This window comes from Ambystoma mexicanum, chromosome 9 (assembly GCF_040938575.1).
Source record: "Ambystoma mexicanum isolate Mex_15411 chromosome 9, UKY_AmexF1_1, whole genome shotgun sequence".
Classification (NCBI taxonomy): domain Eukaryota; kingdom Metazoa; phylum Chordata; class Amphibia; order Caudata; family Ambystomatidae; genus Ambystoma; species Ambystoma mexicanum.
Genome location: NC_090931.1, coordinates 822911938 through 822934483, shown reverse-complemented (window position 1 = coordinate 822934483; position 22546 = coordinate 822911938). Strand labels below are relative to the sequence as shown.

The following is a 22546-nucleotide window of genomic DNA, read 5'->3' as shown; positions in this document are numbered from 1 at the left end:
TGCCCAGAAGGTTTCCAATGGCCACTATCCGCTGACCTTTATTCTTCAAGACAGAGGATGACCAAGCCATATGCAAAGGATGTTGCACACATTTATTCAGGCTTTTAGAGATATCAGCTGGCAGGGAAATGCCTTTTTAAAAAAAATAATCTGCAAGCCTCTACTTCTTGGGATGAAGGTGGTTGTGTGACTCAGTTGGTGGGTGTGGTCTTGGATTACCTGGATTTTCATGTTCAATCCCACACTTGCCTGCATTGCTTAAATCTGGGGAAATACCTCTACCTTCCTGCACCAGAGTTCTCTTATCTGCCAAAACTGAAAGCACTTATACACGAGCAGCATGGCAGAATAGGAGCATGAGAAATAAACCACAATTAATGAAAGCATTCAACGTGTATGTGGCATATGATAACAGCCCCTGTTCTTTTTGTTAAACTAGGAGTAAACAGATTCATGTGACCCCCATCCCACTCACACCACCGACAACAGTGTATGATTCTGGGAAAATCCCTTCATTTCTTTGTTCTCAAGTTACCCAATTGTCTCACAAAATGTGGACCATTTAGCTGCAAGTGAAATGTCAGTAAGGCCTATCAAGCACATACACATTTGAATTCACCTTCCACCTGAATGTTCAGTGGTTGCACTGGGCACAAATATAGGAGGTTCTTATAAACCAAAAAATGAAGTTTATGGCGAGTGGAAGATATGCATTGATAGGAGAGACTGATCAATAACATTATCACCAATAGGACCAGAGATGCGTTGTGTTGAGAAGATTGTCGTTTCCCATGTTTCATTACGAAACCGGTTTAGAATAGGATTCCTGCTCTTCTAATTAAAGTTGCTTTCGTATAGAAGGGGCTGGTCCTGCACTCTGGGATCATGAACAATACACAATGCACGTGCTCACACCCTAGTTCTGGCTTTCCTACTTGATCACATGGTGTAATCGATTTCGTTCTTAATGCCCTCATTCTCTTGTAATATGTAAACATTCGAAGAGCTTACAAAGGAACTGCATGCTAGGTAGGGTTTATATTAATAAGACAATCATTTACATCCACCCTTATTGGGAAGAAGTAGGAAGATAAAATGTTCGGCTTGGGAAAACTGTACACAGGCAATCAGAATTGAAAGTACTCAAAGAAAGTTTCATAATTCTGCACTTTTGCTTTGAAGTCTCGGAGGTAAATCTCTGGCACCAGCAATCATAGGTATCCTTTCCTTGTAGCTTTTTACTGACTTTATATCAGCTCTGCCCAGAGTGATTTGCTTTCCTTCATACAATCAGCTTTTAGAAGTTTCATTTATTAAACCTTATTTTGTCAGAGGGACTTTGGTGAAGAGGTGTAACCTTTAGTCAAACATCACTGCGGCACTGGTGCCTGTCTGCTCCTTTCCTACCACCTACACTAACCACACGGGTGTGGATGCTGCATTCCTGAGCTCTAGAAGGCAGTGTTTACACACTGGATCTGTCGCACACCACCAGTATTGGGTCACAGAGCTGGACTGAGTGTGAATACAACAGTCATTGATTTAAAACCTACCTGCAGCCCTGCCGTCCATGTCATCCATACAGTCTTGGTACTTCTTGGCGAGGAGCGAGTAGAGTTTGGGCAGGTCGACGTCTTGCCCGGCTTCCACCAGTGCCTCGGCCGTTGCCAAGTGCATGACCGTGTCGTCACTAACTTTCCAACCACTGATGTTGACGTTCTCCAGGCCTCCCAGCGTGGCCAGCTCTTTGTGGATCTTCTCACCACTTCGATTGAACTCCCAGGAAGCATTGTTGAAGCCAAGAGCATCTCCGACACCGCTGAGCACCATGGCTGCCACATATTTGTCGGTCAGTGCGGAACACATGCCGAGTGAAAGCGAGATGCTTGGCAAGATCTGTAAATGAGTGGGACATGAAATAGTAAGTATATATAAATTAGGGTAACACCCCCCACCCCCCCCCACCCCCGCCATGAAAAGACTACAATAAAAACTAGTGTTCTTTATCTATATGGTTAGCGAAAGGCTCATATACCAACCACTGGAGAAAACAGCCTCTCCAGTTCAGACCCATTAATCAGACCTAGTCGAAAAGACTGATTTTATTTTTTTTATCCCAAATGAAGTGCCTAGTGTGGCTCAAAATATATGCAGTGTTTTCATCTAACAAGGCAAACAAATGATGAGAAATGCATAATCAATGTTTTCATATTTTCTACAAATAAGGTGGCCTTGAGGGGCTGCTCAAATCTCACACCCAATACTTACAAACAAGAGTAAATAACAAGTTCTGTGGGTGCAATGGTGAACCAAACGGGAATCTGTGTGCTCATATGACTGAGTATGCACCCACAGATTCACTGCGGTTGGCATGCTAGGGCACCTGCTGCAGTTCAAGTGAGTGTCTAATTCACAGAGTGATGCACCTTAAGATGAGGCAGTCTATGCGCTCAATCACCTCGTATGCCCTACTGGAAAACAGGAGCAGGGCAATACACTGTGCTGCCAAGGCCATGTTTACCATTTTGTCTTGTCTCAAACATGCAATTCTCCAATTTCGCAAATATCTCAAAACATGTCTTTTTCAACAACACCTGACCAAGGACTAATCCCAGTGGATCTACAGACAGGAACTCAAAGTACTGTGCTACTGTTAAAATATAGTTTGTAAAGGTAGCGGGCGCCCCTCTCTCGACAGAACAAGGCCTGATAACCTGTTCAGTGGTTATTAACCACTTGAGAGTTCGCAGCCACTGCTTTTACTCACTGTGCCTTTCACAGATGGGAAATATCCATTTGCATATCAGTCTTTGTCCTGCCCAGGGGCAGTCCAGCACCGAAATGCAATGGCAATTCCAACCTGAACGAGAGTACCACCAGCAACCCCATACACGTGTTTCACCCTTGTTGGGGATCATCAGTGAGGTGAAGCTGATGCCTCTCTAAGCACAGTGAGAGGGAGACCACGTCTGGTTGCCCCCAGGAGACCTAGGGTTACCAATCCCAGGTTCCTTGAAATTTAGTTTGTAAAGGTAGCGGGCGCCCCTCTCTCGACAGAACAAGGCCTGATAACCTGTTCAGTGGTTATTAACCACTTGAGAGTTCGCAGCCACTGCTTTTACTCACTGTGCCTTTCACAGATGGGAAATATCCATTTGCATATCAGTCTTTGTCCTGCCCAGGGGCAGTCCAGCACCGAAATGCAATGGCAATTCCAACCTGAACGAGAGTACCACCAGCAACCCCATACACGTGTTTCACCCTTGTTGGGGATCATCAGTGAGGTGAAGCTGATGCCTCTCTAAGCACAGTGAGAGGGAGACCACGTCTGGTTGCCCCCAGGAGACCTAGGGTTACCAATCCCAGGTTCCTTGAAATTTAGTTTGTAAAGGTAGCGGGCGCCCCTCTCTCGACAGAACAAGGCCTGATAACCTGTTCAGTGGTTATTAACCACTTGAGAGTTCGCAGCCACTGCTTTTACTCACTGTGCCTTTCACAGATGGGAAATATCCATTTGCATATCAGTCTTTGTCCTGCCCAGGGGCAGTCCAGCACCGAAATGCAATGGCAATTCCAACCTGAACGAGAGTACCACCAGCAACCCCATACACGTGTTTCACCCTTGTTGGGGATCATCAGTGAGGTGAAGCTGATGCCTCTCTAAGCACAGTGAGAGGGAGACCACGTCTGGTTGCCCCCAGGAGACCTAGGGTTACCAATCCCAGGTTCCTTGAAATTTAGTTTGTAAAGGTAGCGGGCGCCCCTCTCTCGACAGAACAAGGCCTGATAACCTGTTCAGTGGTTATTAACCACTTGAGAGTTCGCAGCCACTGATTTTACTCACTGTGCCTTTCACAGATGGGAAATATCCATTTGCATATCAGTCTTTGTCCTGCCCAGGGGCAGTCCAGCACCGAAATGCAATGGCAATTCCAACCTGAACGAGAGTACCACCAGCAACCCCATACACGTGTTTCACCCTTGTTGGGGATCATCAGTGAGGTGAAGCTGATGCCTCTCTAAGCACAGTGAGAGGGAGACCACGTCTGGTTGCCCCCAGGAGACCTAGGGTTACCAATCCCAGGTTCCTTGAAATTTAGTTTGTAAAGGTAGCGGGCGCCCCTCTCTCGACAGAACAAGGCCTGATAACCTGTTCAGTGGTTATTAACCACTTGAGAGTTCGCAGCCACTGCTTTTACTCACTGTGCCTTTCACAGATGGGAAATATCCATTTGCATATCAGTCTTTGTCCTGCCCAGGGGCAGTCCAGCACCGAAATGCAATGGCAATTCCAACCTGAACGAGAGTACCACCAGCAACCCCATACACGTGTTTCACCCTTGTTGGGGATCATCAGTGAGGTGAAGCTGATGCCTCTCTAAGCACAGTGAGAGGGAGACCACGTCTGGTTGCCCCCAGGAGACCTAGGGTTACCAATCCCAGGTTCCTTGAAATTTAGTTTGTAAAGGTAGCGGGCGCCCCTCTCTCGACAGAACAAGGCCTGATAACCTGTTCAGTGGTTATTAACCACTTGAGAGTTCGCAGCCACTGCTTTTACTCACTGTGCCTTTCACAGATGGGAAATATCCATTTGCATATCAGTCTTTGTCCTGCCCAGGGGCAGTCCAGCACCGAAATGCAATGGCAATTCCAACCTGAACGAGAGTACCACCAGCAACCCCATACACGTGTTTCACCCTTGTTGGGGATCATCAGTGAGGTGAAGCTGATGCCTCTCTAAGCACAGTGAGAGGGAGACCACGTCTGGTTGCCCCCAGGAGACCTAGGGTTACCAATCCTAGGGTTACCAATACGCTGGCTACCCACGTCCTGTTTAGCGTTCCGTTGCTCTCGAGCTAGGCTGCGCTTTAAACAATCAAATAAAAATAAAATGTGTGTACTAGAAATGTGTTTACTGAACCCAAGGTCTATGGCGCAGACTCCAGCCTCCCAGCCATGTGGAGTTAGTCAGCCAGAGCCTGCATAGGCTTTGACAATACGTTCGAGTTTTAAATATGCATACATCAGCTTGTAGTATGTCCCTTGTGCCCACAGTTTCTCCTCTGTAAGCAACTCGTTCTCCCCCTGGCAGATTCTGACACAGGATCCTTGCTTGTTCGTGCCCACCCTACGGCTTCCTCACTTGACCCTCTTCCATCACCTCTCATCTCCAAAGTCTTTCCCCACCTTCTCCCACATGTATTAACCTTTCCTTAGCCTCTGCTACCTACTCCTCTAGCTTAAAACATGCTGTCATCATCACCATCCTTAAATAGCCCTCTCTTGACCCCTGCATTACTCCCAACATTCGCCCCATCTCTCTACTTCCCTTTCTGTCCAAAATCCTCGAGCGTGTTGTCTACTCCCAAATTGCGTTCCATCTTGACCACCCTTCTCTGCCCCGTTCACTCAACTGAAGCTGCCCTTCTCTCTGTCTCTAACTCACTTCTCTCTGCTTGTCACTCTAAACACTCCTCTATTCTCATACTTTTAGATCTTTCTGCTGCCTTTGATACCGTGGATCTTCCTACCCTTATCCGCACTCTTTCCTCACTTGGTATTTCTGGTACAACTTTAAACTTGTTTGAACCTTACTAGGCAAACCACACTTTCTCAGTCTCCTGGGCTGGTCAGCGCTCATCCACTTTCCCAATCCATCACGGTGTCCCTCAAGACTCTGTCCTGGACCCAATACTTTTTTATTAACTTTTACAAAAACCAATCAACAAACGCAAACCCAACAGTGCATGTCATTTACCTTCAAACATCATGTACAGTATCATGAGATGTCCACTGCCGTCCCATTACCCTCCCCCCTAACTCAAGCTTACTCCACTTCGCCCTCCGTCGTTGTCTCCTATTGGGGTACCTCACCCTCTGTATGCCCGGAGGAATCATGTTCACTTAGACAGGCCTGGGTGGGCCCAGTCAGTGTGGCCACTAAGTGTCTCTAGGCCATCACAGTTTCCGCTTCCTCATCCACCCCTCCTATTGGCCGCTTCATTCCAAACTGCCGTTTCCACTTCTGCCCATTTCTGAAGATCATACCACCCCGGGACCCACTACTTGTCTGACTATACACATTTCCCTTATCGTCTATTGTACCATCTTTTGGTTTTTCGTCACACTTTTATGCGATGACTCGCAAATCTTTGTTTACTTCTCCTCTTTCTCTGATACACTTCATTCTACCATATCCTCCAGCCTACAGGCTATTCAATCCTTCAAAAACTGAGATCCTTTTCTTTCCAATCTCGTCACCCCCTTCCCTACTCCCCCTGCCTCAATCTTCTTCCCCCCTTCCCACCTGCCCTTCTCTGCCTCAGCTCAGAATCTGGGTGTTCATTTTTATTAATCTCTCTCCTTCAAGTCTCAAATCTCCTCTACTGCAGACACTTGTTGCTTCCGTAAAGCTTGCCCCTTTCTCACTTTCCATGCTACAAAACAACTTCACTACTCTTGTCTTTTCTCGCCTTGGTTATCTTTCAGCCCTGCCTATTGGTCTCCATTCCTATCAGCTCGCTCCACTTTGCAATATCTTGAATTCCTCCATTCGAACCTTATTCTGGCTCTCTCTCTCCTCTAGCAAACCTTCTTTGCACTCACTTGGCTCTTCTTTGAATCCCGCCTTTTCCATTTCATTGCCGTGTATTCAAGTGCCCTCATGGTTTAGGCCCCGACCCCATCTTTCTTCTCTTCTGTCCTTATACATCCCATCCCGTTCTCTCTGTTCTTTGAATCAGTTTAGGCTCACTGTGCCCAAACCCCCCTGTGCCTCCTCCCATTTTAGGTCCTTTGAATTTCTCACTGCTAAGCACTGGAATTCCCTCACCCTACATATTCTCTCCTCTTCCTCAGTCTCTCTTTCGCTTGAATCTTAAAAACCAGATGCTCATTTCTGACAATCACTAATGCTGTACCATTCTTAACTGTTCAGCGCTTTTGCGACAGCGCTATATAAATAAATACATTTCAAATACAAATACGTGTTGTGAATCAGGAATTTCCATGCAGGAAGATCTAGGCACAAGATGTCAGGCACATTTTGTGCCTCACATCCTTCGGCCAGGAGGCTTTCTGAATAAACGCCTCAATTTCAAAACATTGCTTGCCTTAACAAATCTGGAACAATTTTAGCACCACCAGATACTGTTTTCTATGTCATAATATGCACCACTAAATATCTCCCTTTTGGCCACTTGAGTTCCCGTGAGGCTTGTTGAAAGTCGCGGGCAAGTAAATCACGTTCCATGGGCTAGAAGGCAGAGAAGATCGCTAGTGGGAAGTTATGCCGGTGAGGAGAGCAGTATGTACATTTTCAACTTTGATATAGCACTTAGTCCTGCACATGGCTTGTTTTCCAAGTGCTGACAAGAGAACCTCAATAGTTGCATTGCTGCTTGCAGTGATAATGGCCCACCATGAATACTGTAAAGGTTTCTATACAGAGCTCTGAGCAAAGTCCTGACATAAATTAGAAAGCGCACAAATCATGTAGCATACCTTCCTGAGAAGAATGCAACACATCACACATCTTCTCAGACGTCCACTGACTCTGAAAAATGCACTGTCTTCAGAACTAGATGCCTGGCATTGACTTGCTACAAAATAGCAAAGTGAAGGAAACAACCCATAAACCGCCTTCCTTTCCGGTTAATTACATCATGTCTAAGAAATTATTAGGTCTGGCATACGCTTAAGAAACGAAGCAGAAAAGACCCCAGATGTCAATCTGCAGTGATTAGAACCATGGTGTTCAATCTTTTGGGTCAACACCGGAAGCTAGGATTATGCTTTACGCTTCTCGCTACTTCTCGAGCAGAAATTTTACAAACACAAACAGAACCCAAAGCCCTTCAACAATGATAGGGCAGACTACTGACAAACGCAGCACTGACCCTCAAAACCAAGAAGATTTCTTTAAAGCCGGAAAGAGTTTAAAATGTGCCATTGAAGTTTAATAGAATAGTTAAATAAGGCACTCTCCAAAATAAAACATTCTTGCTTTTAGTTGGTGTATTTGAGCTCACCCACAGGAGGTTGTATGCTGTTGATGAATTGCAGTGATGGTTCCTTGCTATTACTTTAAATTATCTGAAAAATTCACAAAAATGCTATATCAAAATACAAAAACAGATTAAGTGGGACAATAAATTATTGATAAGAGAAAACGTTTCCTTATTGAGTCAAGAGCCATTAAGTTTACACAAAGACCAACCAAGCTCACAGGCAAGACCAAACCCCCAACAGAGGTAGTAACTTCCTCTAAAAAGTGACCTAATAAAATATCATCCCAGCCAAAGAAATTGCAAGCCTCCCAATAGGCACACATTGAGGAAAGTAGATATTGTGCATAAACACATTAATCTATCAACTGAAGAAAGACCGCCATTGGCATCACCAATAAATGACATCATTATTGTAATCAAACACACAAATATCCTTAACATAATGAATACACTAGCTGCACTATCTCAGTAGAAGTAGAGGAGGGGAAAAAGAGAAAAAAAAGCCAAGGAACTTAAAAGAACAAATTACCAGATCCACCCCATCTACACTTGATAGCACATAACACACCCTATTATGCCTGGAAAGGGCCTAGGGCGAGAACATCTGCTTAAAAGCCAGGACTTCACAGAGCTCGCCCTTCACTGTAAGACCTGTTATCACACATAGGGATCCTTCGACCAAGTGACTCTTCAGTCACTGCAGAGTTATTACCTTGAAGAACTAAATAACAACCCTTTGATTGCCTAGACTCCAACCATAGCCCAACTCAGAACTTATACCAACTGCTTCCCAGCCCACCTATTCCCCACCTCCTTCTCTTGCTACTCTCTCGCCTACCTTCTCCCTCTTAAGCTGCTCCCTCCACTGTCTTTGCCTGTCCACTTCTTTTACCCTACATAACACACCTTGGCTTTCTTCCCTTCCTCGTACTCGCTCTTCTACCCCCATCCTTCTCTTGTAGCCTTCAGTCACAACTCAGCCTAACTTCTACCTCACTCTCCTCTCCCAATCTCCCTCCTCTCTCCTTCAGACACACCTCATAGCTGTTGCTCCCATTCTCCCTGGATCTACAATCTCTTCATCCCCCTTGCCTACCACAGAACACCTGCTCCACTCTCCCACGGCTCTTTCACTTGGGCTCTGTAATCCTCTGCAACAAGTCTTCCTAGATCACTGACCGCATTCTCTTTAATCACACTCATCTTTCATGTCTTATCACTTTAGAAACGGGGATCTCCCCTCAGGAATCAGCTACACTAGCGGATCTCCACAATGACGGTTACCTTCTCCTACTCTCCCTGACCTGTTGGGAAAGGAGGTGAAATGGGTTTCCTTGTCAAAATATTCCCATACCACAGCCCCCTGCCTCTCCACTAGAATACGCCTCCTCTTTTGTATATGCCACTATTCAACTACTACTCCTAATCCTCTCACTGTTTTGCTTCTCTATCAACACACTGGCCCCCTCAAATCCTCCTTCTCTAATCTGAACTTTCTCCTTGAGTCACTTCCCAATGACATCCCATTGTCATGATGAGGGATTTTAACCTTCCCAATCCCTCTCCATCTACCAATCTTAACTGTAACTCCCTATCTGATCACTCCCTCTGTGACCAGTCTACCCACGCTGGTTTGAACTCTTGACCTTGTCTTTCTCTCTACTCCTCTCACCTCTCTATTGACTGAGCACCCCCCTTTCTTTGATCAGTCTATTTTTCACCTTAATGTCTCAATCCCTCCAACCCCTACTCCTCTCCCCTCTTCCATGACCAAGAGGAAATTCAAGCAGGACATTCTTGCTCCTTACCTAGATGAAGTGCAGACCTCCATCCTGACTCTCTCCTCATTCATGTCTCTTCCATTGATCATGCTATTTCTATCTTTCACTACACACTTCTGACTTCCTTTGAACAACATTATCCTGCATGCGCATTGAAACCTTCCTGCCCCATGCTCAGCACTGGATCACCTTCGAGATACAGACCATCAAAACAAACATGCACTGTGACCTGCAACGCTTGCATATCCCAAACTACCACCCTATTAACCTACAATAATTCCCTTGCTGCTCTCTCCTCTTCACTGAACTCTACCAAATCCTCCTATTTCACAAACCTAATCTCCTACCTTCGTAATCTCCTTCACCAAATGTCATCTACCATCCAAGCTTTGCTGACACCTCCCAAGGTAAAAGCCATTCATCCTTCCTCTCTCTGCCAATGACGTTGCTACTACTTTTCCTCTAAAATTCCAAAATGAATGACACTTTAACAGCTTTTCTCTCTCCTTCTGTTATTTCTCCCCACTACCCTTTCCACTTTCAAATACTTCTCTATTCCTCCAACAGAATAAGCACCCATCCTTTGCAGCACCAACCCATCTTACACCCCTAGTGACCTGTTGCTCCTCAAACGGGTAAACCCTGCTGAGTGGGCACCTTCCCAGAAAACAGGTTATTTGGACGGGTTCATTCTCAGTAGAGGAACTCCCAGACCTTTTTTCTGTGTTTAGGAATTTGGGGTTTCACCCTAAATTGCCCACAGTCATCCAGATGTGGATCCTTTGCTTACTATGTTTGGGGAGGCGCAGCTTCACCTCTAATGAGGACCTGAATAGGCCCAAACACATGTCTGGGGTTACTGTTGGTACTCTTGTTCAGAGGAGAATTGCCTAGCATTTCGGTGCCAGACTGCCCAAGTGAGGGGGACCAGACTGATATGCAAGTGGTTATCAGTCTCGGGAGGATAGCTCAGGGGCAACACGCTTGCATAGGAAGCTAGATGACACCGAGCAGCACAGGTTCGATCCCCGGGTCCGCACTTAGAAACATCCGGGTATTAAGCACGTTATAAGGGACCAATCATAATCAATCATAATTATAATCATAATCATATTGCACCTTGTGAAAGGTACAGCGAGCTAAAAAGTGGTTGTAGACCCTCCAGAGTGGGCACATTCTCAGAGAACAGGTTATCTCTTACTTCATTTTTCAAAGGTTCTTGAGCGGTTGGCCTTCACTCAGATGATCACTAAGTACCTTGAGAATGACGACCTTGGAGATCCACTTCAATATAGCTTCTGTAGTAAATGTTCCACTGAGACATGTCTCCAACATTTTCTCTCATAATACCACTCCAAACTCTATTTGCCCCCTTCGATACTCACTGTTGACCAATCCTCTCACTTCTTCACTCTTCAAGACCTTGGGTTTAGTTTCACAAATCCATTCTCACCTAGATTGAATCCTAAATTGCGGTTTTCACCTTCAAAATCTCCTGGAACTTGCAAACCTATGACCTCACCCCCCACCCTGTCAGCATCCCCAAAATATCAGTCTTTGGACATCTGCTCTTTACGCCCTATAGCTCTGCCCTAGGTAGACTATCTTGTCCTTTGTATTTCACTATCCCCACTTTGCTGATGACACTGAAAAGTTCTTCTCCTGTCCCTCCTTTACCCCATTCTCCTTGGCACAGATTACTGCCTCATTGTAATCTAACAATATAATACAAGGCCAGATGTATGTTTGTCCGATGCAGTCATAGCTTTGCCTGTTGTCAACGCTAGATGGAGCTGTTGCCTTAGAATATGTAGTGGTCCTACTGTGTCAATGAAAACCTGCACTGTCGCCCGTGTGCATGGGCTCTTACGCTAGTCTGTCAAATGGCTCTCTGCTGCCTCATGCTGACCTCTTCAAATATGAAAGTCATCTTTCTCTTGCCTTCTTATGCCATCCCTAGCCTCACCTCTACTACTACTACCTTTCCACATAACCGTCTTGCTCCCTCACCCAAGGGTTTGTAACCTTGGTATACTCTTGGAGGTTGCCAGACATTTGGTCGAAAAAAATTGGTCGACCAGACAAATGGTCGAACCAATTTGGTCGAAAACCAAATGGTCGAATTTTTTTATTTTTTTATTTTAACCCTTTTTTAAAAAAAATTTGGGGGGGTCACCCCCCCAACCCCTTTTTTTTCTCTAAAAAACCCTTTTTTTACTAAACGAAAACCCGAAAAATAAAAATATAAATAAAAAAAAATTCGACCATTTGGTTTTCGACCAAATTGCGTCGACCAAATTGCAGTCGACCAGTTTTTTTTCGACCAATTGACTGGACACCCTCTTGGATAGCAACCTCCGACTGTAGCAATTCATCACCACCACTAGCCCTGCTGCGCCTATTAACCTTTTCAGCATTTGAAAAATGTGTCCGTTCCTTACTCACCACTCTACAAAATCTCTAATATCTAACCTCATGCTCAGCAAACTTGACTACTGCTGATGCCTAACACCTTGGCCTCCCTCTCTAGACAAAGTCTCATGTTACCAACACTCTCTGCCATTTCCCCAGATTCTCCTCCACTTGTACCTTCTGATACCATGCGAGTTGGTTCTACGTGCACACACTCTCCCTTTTCATGTTCCTTCTTTAAGTCTGCAAAGCTGTCAGTGGGCTTGCTCCTCAGTACATGGCTTACTACAGGCCACAGAATGTGCACTTTTTACTGACACATGATAATTGACTCTACCAAGTAAGACGTTGTGTGCTTGGTGTATGCGGAAAATTAAGGGGCTAAATGCTTGATATTTTGACCCCTGGCTTTCTATCTCTCTGCTTACTCGCTATCTTGTTGCTGTTACCCCTACTTTGCGCTTATCCTCACTGTCCCATGCCCCCTTGTGCCTCCTCCAGGTTCTGCACTTGCTCCCTAATTGCCCCACCCCATTGGAATCTGCTGCCCATCACAATGGTTGATCTCTTCAAAGCTTAGCTTAAACTTCAACTACAGGCTGAAAAGGGAGCTCTCAGCTCCCCATACCTCCTTCCCATCCTCCTAATTTGATCCCAAAACTACCACCAGTGAAAAATACAAATGCACTTTTGTATATTTGTATAGTTCTTCTCTTGTTTGCAGCACTTACCCACTAACCCCTCAAATATAATGTTACCTTAGTAAGTCACCTGTTAATTAAATTGTATTTTGTCCCTATCCTATGTCACACTTTGTACACCCCCTCATAAATCACTTGTTATTATATTTGTGCCATTGTACAGGCTTCCTTCTGGGGAATGCCTCACCATCTGTAAATGTGTTATTGAAAGTAATTTCTGATCGAAATTGATATTTCGTTTCTTCAAGTAAATACAAATGCAAATATACGCACCCACTAGTGAGGTACTTTCACGCCACGATCAACTCTCTACTCAAAATGTAGCAACATACATTGATTTATTTCCATGATAGTTTGTATACAAAGCACTCGCACATAAGGAATAGACACTGTGGATACATTAAAACAGAGCTAGAGTACCCCTCTACACCTTAATTTGGATCATCTGGTGTCCAAAGACATCCAGCCCTTGTACACTAACAAACTCCAAGAGAAATACCTGAGGTTTTTGTCAAAGATTCTGGACTCAGTACTGGTAAAACCATGTGCATAATGCGGTGTGGGAAATTGAGGCTAACAAAGAGATTGAGCACATTGGTCAATCACATTGAGGGAATGGGTGCTACATTTGCTGCAAGTTACTATTCAAGATCTAGCAAATGTACTCCATCAACAAGCATAACATGAAAACGTTTTATCTACAGAATACTGTTCTCTAAATAGTTCCACAAATTACATTTGTTTTCTAATAATTATGTACCAATAAAACCTTTAATAGCACAACTCACAAGAAACATACAATCATTGACATGTGACTGTATGTAAGGAATAATTCAGAGGGGAAATCATAGAAAAAGAACATTATCTTTCCTAATAGCAGTAGCATATTTCAGGTGGAAATAACCTTTCAAGCTCTGGGATCAACCGTTAATTAAAACGAATAGTGGGGAAGAAGCTCATAAAGGTGATACATAGTCCCCTTTCTATGTTTGTGAAGTAAGTCTTAGCCAAAGGGAAAAAGCAAAGGAACACAAAATGGTGATCGGGGGCCATCATTAAGAGGTAGAGGTTGATTCTGTTCAGTGAATGAAGAAAGAAGTAGGAAGGTAGGGTGATACCCCTTACCCATGTTAACAAAATACCTGCATAACACTGTAGAGTGTAAGGATCACTCGTAGCATAAGTCAAAAGAAACACCACAAAAGATGTGTAAGACAACGATATGAAGGAAAGTGAGTTTTGGGGGAGGTTGGTCCTGGTTAGAAATAAAGAAAAATACTATTGCTAACAAGTTTCAGGAGGGTCCTTAAAAAACAATGGCTGTATAAACTCAAAATGCATCGACATGTATTGATTTATTTACATGTCATTTTGTATATAAATCACTTTTATTTGTTAAATTAATCATCCAGAAAGAGATTGTAAGGACCACTCCAAATTCTCTGTTTTGATTATAGACACTTCTCAAATAATCTTTGAGTCCCGCAGAGAGAGGAGAGCAGTCCCACTCCCCCACCACTAGACTGTGGGAATTTTTACATTTGTTCTAGATAGAGGAGAGTCTGAGAGGCAGATGGCAAAGTTGGGGGAGGAGGTGGGGGGGAATTGTTGAGGTAAGAAGCAAGGCGCAAGGATCCAACGAGAAGTACTCGCTGACAGTCATGGAGCAGTAGATTGCCACTCCTTTGCTAAGCTAAAAAAGACAATTCTTAGAGGAACTGCTATATTGTCAATTCCAGCAAGTGAAACTTCCCAGCTTCACTATTTGCCTTTATAAAGAAAGAACCAGAAGCTGCAAAACATGCTGGTGCAAGTATAAAAAAAGATCTCGTCCGTGCCAGAAAACATTGCGACTCCATCTAGGTCACTAAAGGTCGGTGAAAAATAAAATGTGTAGAAATCAGTATACACAATAAAGCACAGAATCACAGAGAACAATGCGTGTCATCTGCGGCAAAGTATTCCCTGTGCCCATATTAGAACAATCCGGGCCAGCCTAAGGGCAGGGCTGCCCGGGGCGCCAATAGCCCTCCGCCACACCAGCTCGCGGCAGTCTTTCAAGGGCTTTTGGAATCAGCACCCTATTGAGGTGATTACCTCCCCGCTCCGGCACCACATTTTTCTTTCACTGTCCAGGGCGCTGCCGCAGCCAAGGCCGGCACTGAGAACAATACACCCACAGACCCACACATAAGCTCATTTACTGTACTGACGTATCTGATTGACCAGGTGAAACCTACACCATAGTGAGGAGATCCTGATATCAGCATCACTGAAAAGAAAAAAGTAGACATTCCATTTTAAGTCAGTAAAGAAGGATGCCTCCAGTACTTGACTTACATAAGTGTCCGAGTACATTTATTCGCTATGCATTTAGGAACTTATAAGGACACCTTCTCCTCATTACGCAAAGCCCAGTTGGCATGAGTATGCCACGTTGCAGAAACAAGCATTAACCTATCGTTACACAGAAGCGCATCCATTCCTGTTTATTCCCTTTGGATTCTGGGGCATGTACTATTTTCTTTCCCATCTGAAATGTAGGAAAACTACAACTCCTAGAATTCCAAGCGAAAACTGGAATGCATGGCCTTTTCACGCATTGCTACGGGAAGCTTGAGAGCTTTGAATACACTAGCAGAGGCGGTTCCAAAGCAAACATAGCCTTTAAACAGTGACACATTTAAGACAAAGGGCCCCTTGCGCAACATTGACAGAGGACCCTGGGTAGGCAGAGCTTAGGGTGGGAGGAATGAATGGCTGTCAAAAGTGCGACATTGGTGACCTATAGGGACAAATGTTCCAATAATTGTAAGTTCTCTTTTCTACTATTCGTGTGTGTGTGTTTTTAGGGTTATGACTGGGAGAAAACTGTCTGCTCACCTCAGCAGACCTTGCGGACAGAAAGTGGTTTGCCCAGCACCATTCAATTTGCTCGAGTGCGTAAGCTGCTTTACCCATGCATCTGTTCATCCCTTCAGAAATCACATGCTTTACTGTACCCATTCAAAAATGATTCTTCTCTCTTCTACAGCCCGGGTCATCTTCCATAAGACCCTTACTCCTTACTTGTTTCTTTTTTTTTTTTGAAACTTTATTTTCAATTTAAATACAACAATGCGTGAAATGAGATTACAAAAACTATATACATAATTACAAAAACAATATAGAAACATACCCCCCCCCCAAAGTCCCACAGTTCACATCATATAATATACAAATGTTAGATTCAATACAATGCTAGAAATGTTACCCAAATCTTCACAAATAACCCATTCTTGCCTTGTTTCCATTTAAAAGTTTTTCCACATCTGCCAGGTTATGCATTTCATTCAACCATGCCACCTTCTCTAAAGTAATATCAGATTTCCAATTCCTAAGGATGATTTTTCTTCTCCCACCATGGCACCTCTAAATAACCATTTCTTCTGGCATTGAGTGAGCTCCTCCCAGGTTGCATCATTACCCTTAGTCCTTTCACCTTCCATTTTATACATCTTCCATCTGTCCCCCAACCATCTCAACTTCAATCCACTACTCTCATTAGCTTCCATCCACTCTCCCCTTTCCTACAAGGAAAACTGACTTTGCCACAGCATTAAAACTGTTCACTACAGATCTCAAACAAGAGCCTGAGAGGTGAATCCCAATGTATCATTCCTATTCAACATACATGCATAAACTGACCTAGAAAAACCAACACAAACCCAGAGCAAAAGACAGACAAGTAGTGTAGAAACATAAATATACTGATCTTCCCTTCTGCTCTCCCGCTTTTTCATTTCATCCCCTCCCCCTTTCAATTTCACACCCAGTCGCCTTCCATCCACTCCCCCTTGCCACCATTCCCATTTACTGCCACTCCAACACACCCCCACCATGACTTCATGGCCTGGCTGGAGAGAATCGAGGACAATGCCCCCTCTCCTCTGTGAGGATTGAGCAACAAGAACCCCAGGCCATATTCCATCTCAGCTTCAGCACGCTCCTAGAACATGTCCCTGAACACAGTTGCTACTTCCAGCAGGCTGCAGAGGGGGGTTTCAGGTCCGGACATCTTGTTGTGAAAGACATACCCACTGTGACAAATCTAGCAATATCATCACTGATTCTCTGGAGGGAAGCTTCTCTTAAGTGTCCAGGGAAAGACAGAAGCTACCCGACTATGACTCTGGGTGTGGATAATTACAGGAGAACCACTTAGGGGAGGACAATCTCCAAAGAGGCAGGAAAATACTAAATCAAAACAACCCTTCGGATGTAATTCTTAATGATTACCATGTGCCTTTACAACATGCCTGTATGGTTTATTGTGACATAGGCATGAGGGCGTGCTGGCGCAATATAAAAAATCCATAGAATAGAATAGCTAAAGTATTCCCAAGTTTTCATGGCCAACAACCTTATTAACCCGACCCCCTTTTAAGTACTGAGACGAGGAAGAGGGATGGAACAATGAGGATGACCAGAAGTGGGAAGCAAATGCTGCGTTCTAGTTATTTAATTAATTTATTTTATTTATTGGACATTTGTATGGCACCTATACTCAAGTGTTTCCAGGCGTCACAAGACAAGATGGGGGGTGTGGGGGAAGGAACATGGGAATCACAAAAGTAGAACTAATATGGTTATATTGGCCTTGTGATAATCCTACCATGCAAGTGCATAACAAGGTGGTAAGTGCATGGGCAGAGGCGGTAGAGGGAGAAGTGCAGGGGTGGGGTGCCCCAGAGGGTGGAGGTGGGCAAGTGCTGGGCAGGCCAAGGTGGCAAGTACCAGGGGAAGAGGGGCGAAGGAAGGATGAGTGAGGTGGACAGGGAGGACCAGGTTGGGCTAGTCCGGGAAAGGGAGACTGAGGGCAAGTGCTGGCAAGGGATGCTGGGGGGACTGGTAGGTGGGGGTCCTGCCCCCGTATGACTCTGAAGGGACCAGGCCCCAGTTGCAGCAGCAGAGGGAGAGTTAGCATGGTAGAGGGAGAGGGAAGGAAGAAGAGAAACGGAAAGTCTCGAGAAGTTTCTGGAATTTAAGAAGATCTGGCTCAAGTCTGAGGGTGGAGGGAGGCCGTTCCAGAGAGTGAGTCTACGTTCCACTTTCTGCTTGGAGAAACATTTGAGCTGCAGAGAGTTGGAGCCCGAGGACCGAATGACTTTGGGCGGGAGGTATTAAGGGAGGGAAGGCTGGATGTAGAGAGGTCCCAGGCCTCAGACAGCCTTGTGGATGATGCAAAGGGTCTTGAATTTGATCCTTGCGGTCACCGGGAGCCAGTGGAGAGATTTTAGAGCTGGACAGATGCAGTCTCTGAGCTTGAGGCTAAGGATATGTCTTGCAGTCCTATCTTTTTTAAATGTTTTTATTTCTTTATTGGCATTTTATAACATAGCACTGTACCCGGTGCAACTGACCAGACAAAAAGAGAAATAACAATAAGACTTGTGAACAGGTCACCGAACTAAACCACATTTGGGTTAGGCATCACAATTGGAAGGGCAGAGGCAGGCATATTTTAGTACAGTAGGGAAGGATAGGTGTAGCCTAGAGGGCTGTGAGGGCCGTGAGGTTAATGTTGTGCACACCCAGCAGTGTCATGCGCCGAGGTGACCATCCGTTTTGAGTGAATCAGGTGGTGCAATCAGGACCGTTCTTAGGGAGCAGGGATTGGGCGATTAGATACTGAACATATGGGCCCCACATGTCCTTGGGTGTGGTCCGAGGGTTTCGAAGTCTGCCATAATAAGTCTCCATGTCATTGCAGTATAAAACTTCTGCCCTCCACTGCTCCAGCCCCGGCGATGAGGTCCCCCTCCCACACCATGGCCACCCTTCTTTTGGCCGGGAGTAGACCCGACAGCTTCCTAGCGCTTCTGGGAATGTGCTTAGTATAGCCCAGCAATGCAGTTATTGGTGATTGTTCCACTCTTTCACCCACTATATCACACAGAATCCCAAAGATGCCCTCCCAATAGGAGAATATCACGGGGCATCCCCACGCCAGGTGAATAAAGTCTGCTGGTGTAGTGCTGCATCTCCCACATCTACTTGAAATCTCTGGGACGAATCTGTGTAACAAGGCTGGTGTATGATAGAACTGGTGTATGTATTTAAATTGTATTAGTTTAAACTTTGGGTTTAGTGATACACGTTTTGTTTCCCTGCAACAATAGCTCCACACCTCCTCCGATATCACACTGCCCAGGGAAGCCTCCCATTTCTCTTAGGGAGATCTGCCGTCCCTCACCTTGTCTTCAAGACACAGAGCGTACATGGCAGACACTGCCCTCCCCCTACTGTGGGCTTGTGAGCATTATGTGAAGTATCAGGCCATTTCAGGTTCTCTGAAGTAGGACCTGAATAGCTGCTTCAGAGAGGTCCGTAGTCTAAAATATATAAACATGTCCAATGGTGTGTGCACTCCTTTATTCCGCATCTCTACCAGTGTTATAAAATGACCACTCAGGAAGAGATCACGAAAGCTGATCACCCCCATTCGCTTCACATAGTCCACATAGCCACTCTCTCTGGTAAGTGTGACCCCCGGTATACAAATGACTGGTAGTTCTGGGGAGTAGATGACCTCCCCTCTGGACTTGCTCGATCCTGGTCCATGCCCTACAAGTCAGTTCCACCCTGTTTTTCACTTCAGATGTACTACTTTGTGCCGTCAGTATCTTTCAGCACAGAAGAAATGGAGGCGCAAGATCCCTCTATACTTCGATCTGGTTGGGCCCCATACCAGCAGAGAAGGAACCCCACTTGGGCCACTTTGTAGTAGGTTTCAAAGTCGGGGAGTGCCAGCCCACCCTCACTCAACGGCACGATCAACCTCTCCCATGCCACTCTGGCCTGTTTACCCGCCCATATGAAGCGGGATATTGCAGACTTTAACTCCCAAAAATATTCCCCAGGCAGCACCAATGGTGCATTAAGGAATACATACAAGAAACGCAGCAGGAGTGCCATCTTCACCAGGGAGATTCTGCGTTATAGATTGAGTGGCAAATTCATCCAACGGTCCAACGACTGTTTAGCATGTTCCAGCACCCTATTGTGGTTGTGCTTGTATAGATGGACAGGGTCTTGTGTGATGTGTATACCCACATTTCTGGCGAAGTCCACCTGCCAAACCCCATCCCATCCGTGTTTTGTCTGGTCTCATTCGTTAGTGGAAAGAGGATCGACTTTGCAGCGTTATCTCTTAGGCCAGAGAAGTCTTTGAATCTTAACACATCCCTCATAATTGGGGCCAGGTTACGTTCCGGCTCGGTAACAAAGCACACCATGTCATCCGCGTAAATGGAGACAACCACTTTGTGCCCACACACCTGTACCCATCTGTGTAGGTGGAAATCCCCAATGACTTTGGCCACCAGCTCTATTGCCAGGGTGAACAGTAGGGGAGAGAAGGGACAACCCAATCTTGTACCTCTTTCCAGTGTTATAGCATGGGTTAGGTGTCCATTCAACCTGACCCTTGCAATTGGCATTGTGTAGAGCAGCTAGACCAGGGATATAAATTGGTCCCCCATGCCCATCCTACGCAGGATCGTGAACATGAATGGCCACTCCACAGAGTCAAACACCTTGGTCCTGTCCAGTAGTGCGGCTACTACTTGGTCCTCTTTTCAAGCCAAACATTTTACGCAAACCCTATGAGGTGGACCATCTCGGTATAAACCCTGACTGGTCAGCTTTCACTGTCTTTTGCATCAGCAGGGCCAGCCTAGACACCAATTATTTGGCGAGGATTTGATGTATGGATGTTTGTAGAAACATGTTGATCACAAAGTGTATGTGGGTCATTTTGTTTTGAATCCTTAATTGCACAGAGGAGACCACTTCTGTTTTCACTTTTGTGCAAAAGTCCCCTGCGTGCAGTTTTAATTGTTTCCACCACTTAGTGGAAAAGTAACTAGTACAAATAGACCCGATTTCAAGGTGACATCTATAAAGTTCATAAACAGTCATCCTATTTATAAGGGAACAATATTCTGTATAATTTATCAAGTGCAACAAGTGCCCAATGTGATCCCTCAAGAAGCACTACCCTATCCCTATAGGGGCTCCTGTCCGTAGATTGTGCTGGTGAGCCTTCTATCTAAAAAGGATTGAGTAAAAATTTGATCCATAGCTAGTGGTACGAGTCAACAAAAAATGCGCCTACACCAATGTGACCCACACTGAGGTGGACTTGCTTATAAAAATAATTTTGTGAACATGAATTCCGAAGGGGAATGATTTTTGCATGTATTCAACCCGCAATGGGGTATGCAATATACACTCAGTTTAAATGATTAGAAAAGCACTGAAGGTGCTAAAGAGAAGAATTAGGGTATCTAAAAAAAACATTAAAGGGTATCCCATCAAATGGAGGTTAACCTGTTTCTGCAATGTGGTCAGTTGTATTGTATTGCATCCATCAGGACCAAGTAGCAACTTATTCATAATTCGTGGGTCAGGGAACCACTAGAAGTATTCCATATTTTTAAAAATATTTGTGTCATTTGCCTTCTGAAACAGAGGGACATTAACCAAACCGTTATTGTACAAGACAATGTAAAGCTAGTTAAGAAAAGATCAGAAAAATTATCGCTGTACCATCTTTATGTTATCCCAAACATTTTGAAGGTGTCGACCAAGGCTTGTACATATTCTGGGCAAGGTGAGAAATGTAAAGACCCCTGAGATCTTGAAAGAATTGAAATAAATAAGGGAACATGGTTTAACCTCTGAATGGATTGATTCTGTCTCGGGGTAGTGTAGTTCCATATATATGTAAAAGCACTTTCGCCACAGCTTCAGAGTATCTCCTTATCTATAAACAGAAGAAGGAAAAGTGCCTGGAGACCCACTAGTTTTCGCTAGATAATTATCTGCATATGGTTGTGTCAGATGCCATTGCTAATCTCTGCAGTGAGGGCACACATGCCCAATAGGTTCCATGTCTTTATAAGAAATAATGTTATAACAAATGCACAAATAACGAAAATTATAAACACCAAAACATATCACATTTTAAAAATTTTGTTTTGGGGTGGGGGGGTCCCCTAAACCCCCTAAAAACCCAGCACATCCGTTTCCCCACAAGATTGAACCCTTTACCCCACCCCACAGACATTTTTGTTATGTTTTTTGTTATATCATTTTCTTTATATATTAATTCTATATAAAATTCTCGTTATAAAGACTTTATACCGCCCAATCGTATATTAATGAAAGGGAACAGAGATTGTTGCTTACCATTAGAGCTAGAAAATTCAGCTCGGGACACTGCAAAAGTCGGCGTCTTGTTTCCCGGTAATGGCGTCTGACATTTGACATTTATTGTGTTTATATATGTGCGTGCATCACATAATGTATGACGTTCTTCAGTAAACATACGAAATGACATCCCTCATGAGCTTGCATATGTAATGACTTGGTCACATAGTCTAGGTGATCTGGCAAGAGTTGCGTGCCACATATTCATACATTTGTCATTTGTAAAAGACACTGGGCCTCAAGGGCATGGCTGCCTCCATACAGGATTCCTCCAATGAGGATTTATCGGGCTATTCCAACCATGGAGGGCCAGGTAACTCCTCATTAGAGAAACCCATCCCCATTTGAGCCCCCAGAGGGAGCCTGTTATTAGCTCCCTGGTCCCCTC

At 44.7% G+C, this 22546-nt stretch overlaps 1 protein-coding gene across 2 annotated transcripts in view; it reads right to left on the bottom strand.

The window, feature by feature from the left end:
• ADPRH (ADP-ribosylarginine hydrolase) overlaps nucleotides 1-22546 on the bottom strand; it is a 76343-nt gene that overhangs the window by 33097 nt on the left and 20700 nt on the right. The window contains exon 2 of one of the 2 annotated variants that reach the window (XM_069615839.1): nucleotides 1554-1896. The exons of the other annotated variant lie outside the window; for it this stretch is intronic. Coding sequence (XP_069471940.1) covers nucleotides 1554-1866 — 313 coding nt within the window. The 5' untranslated portion in view covers nucleotides 1867-1896. The remainder of the gene's footprint in view (nucleotides 1-1553; nucleotides 1897-22546) is intronic. 2 annotated transcript variants of the gene reach the window in all.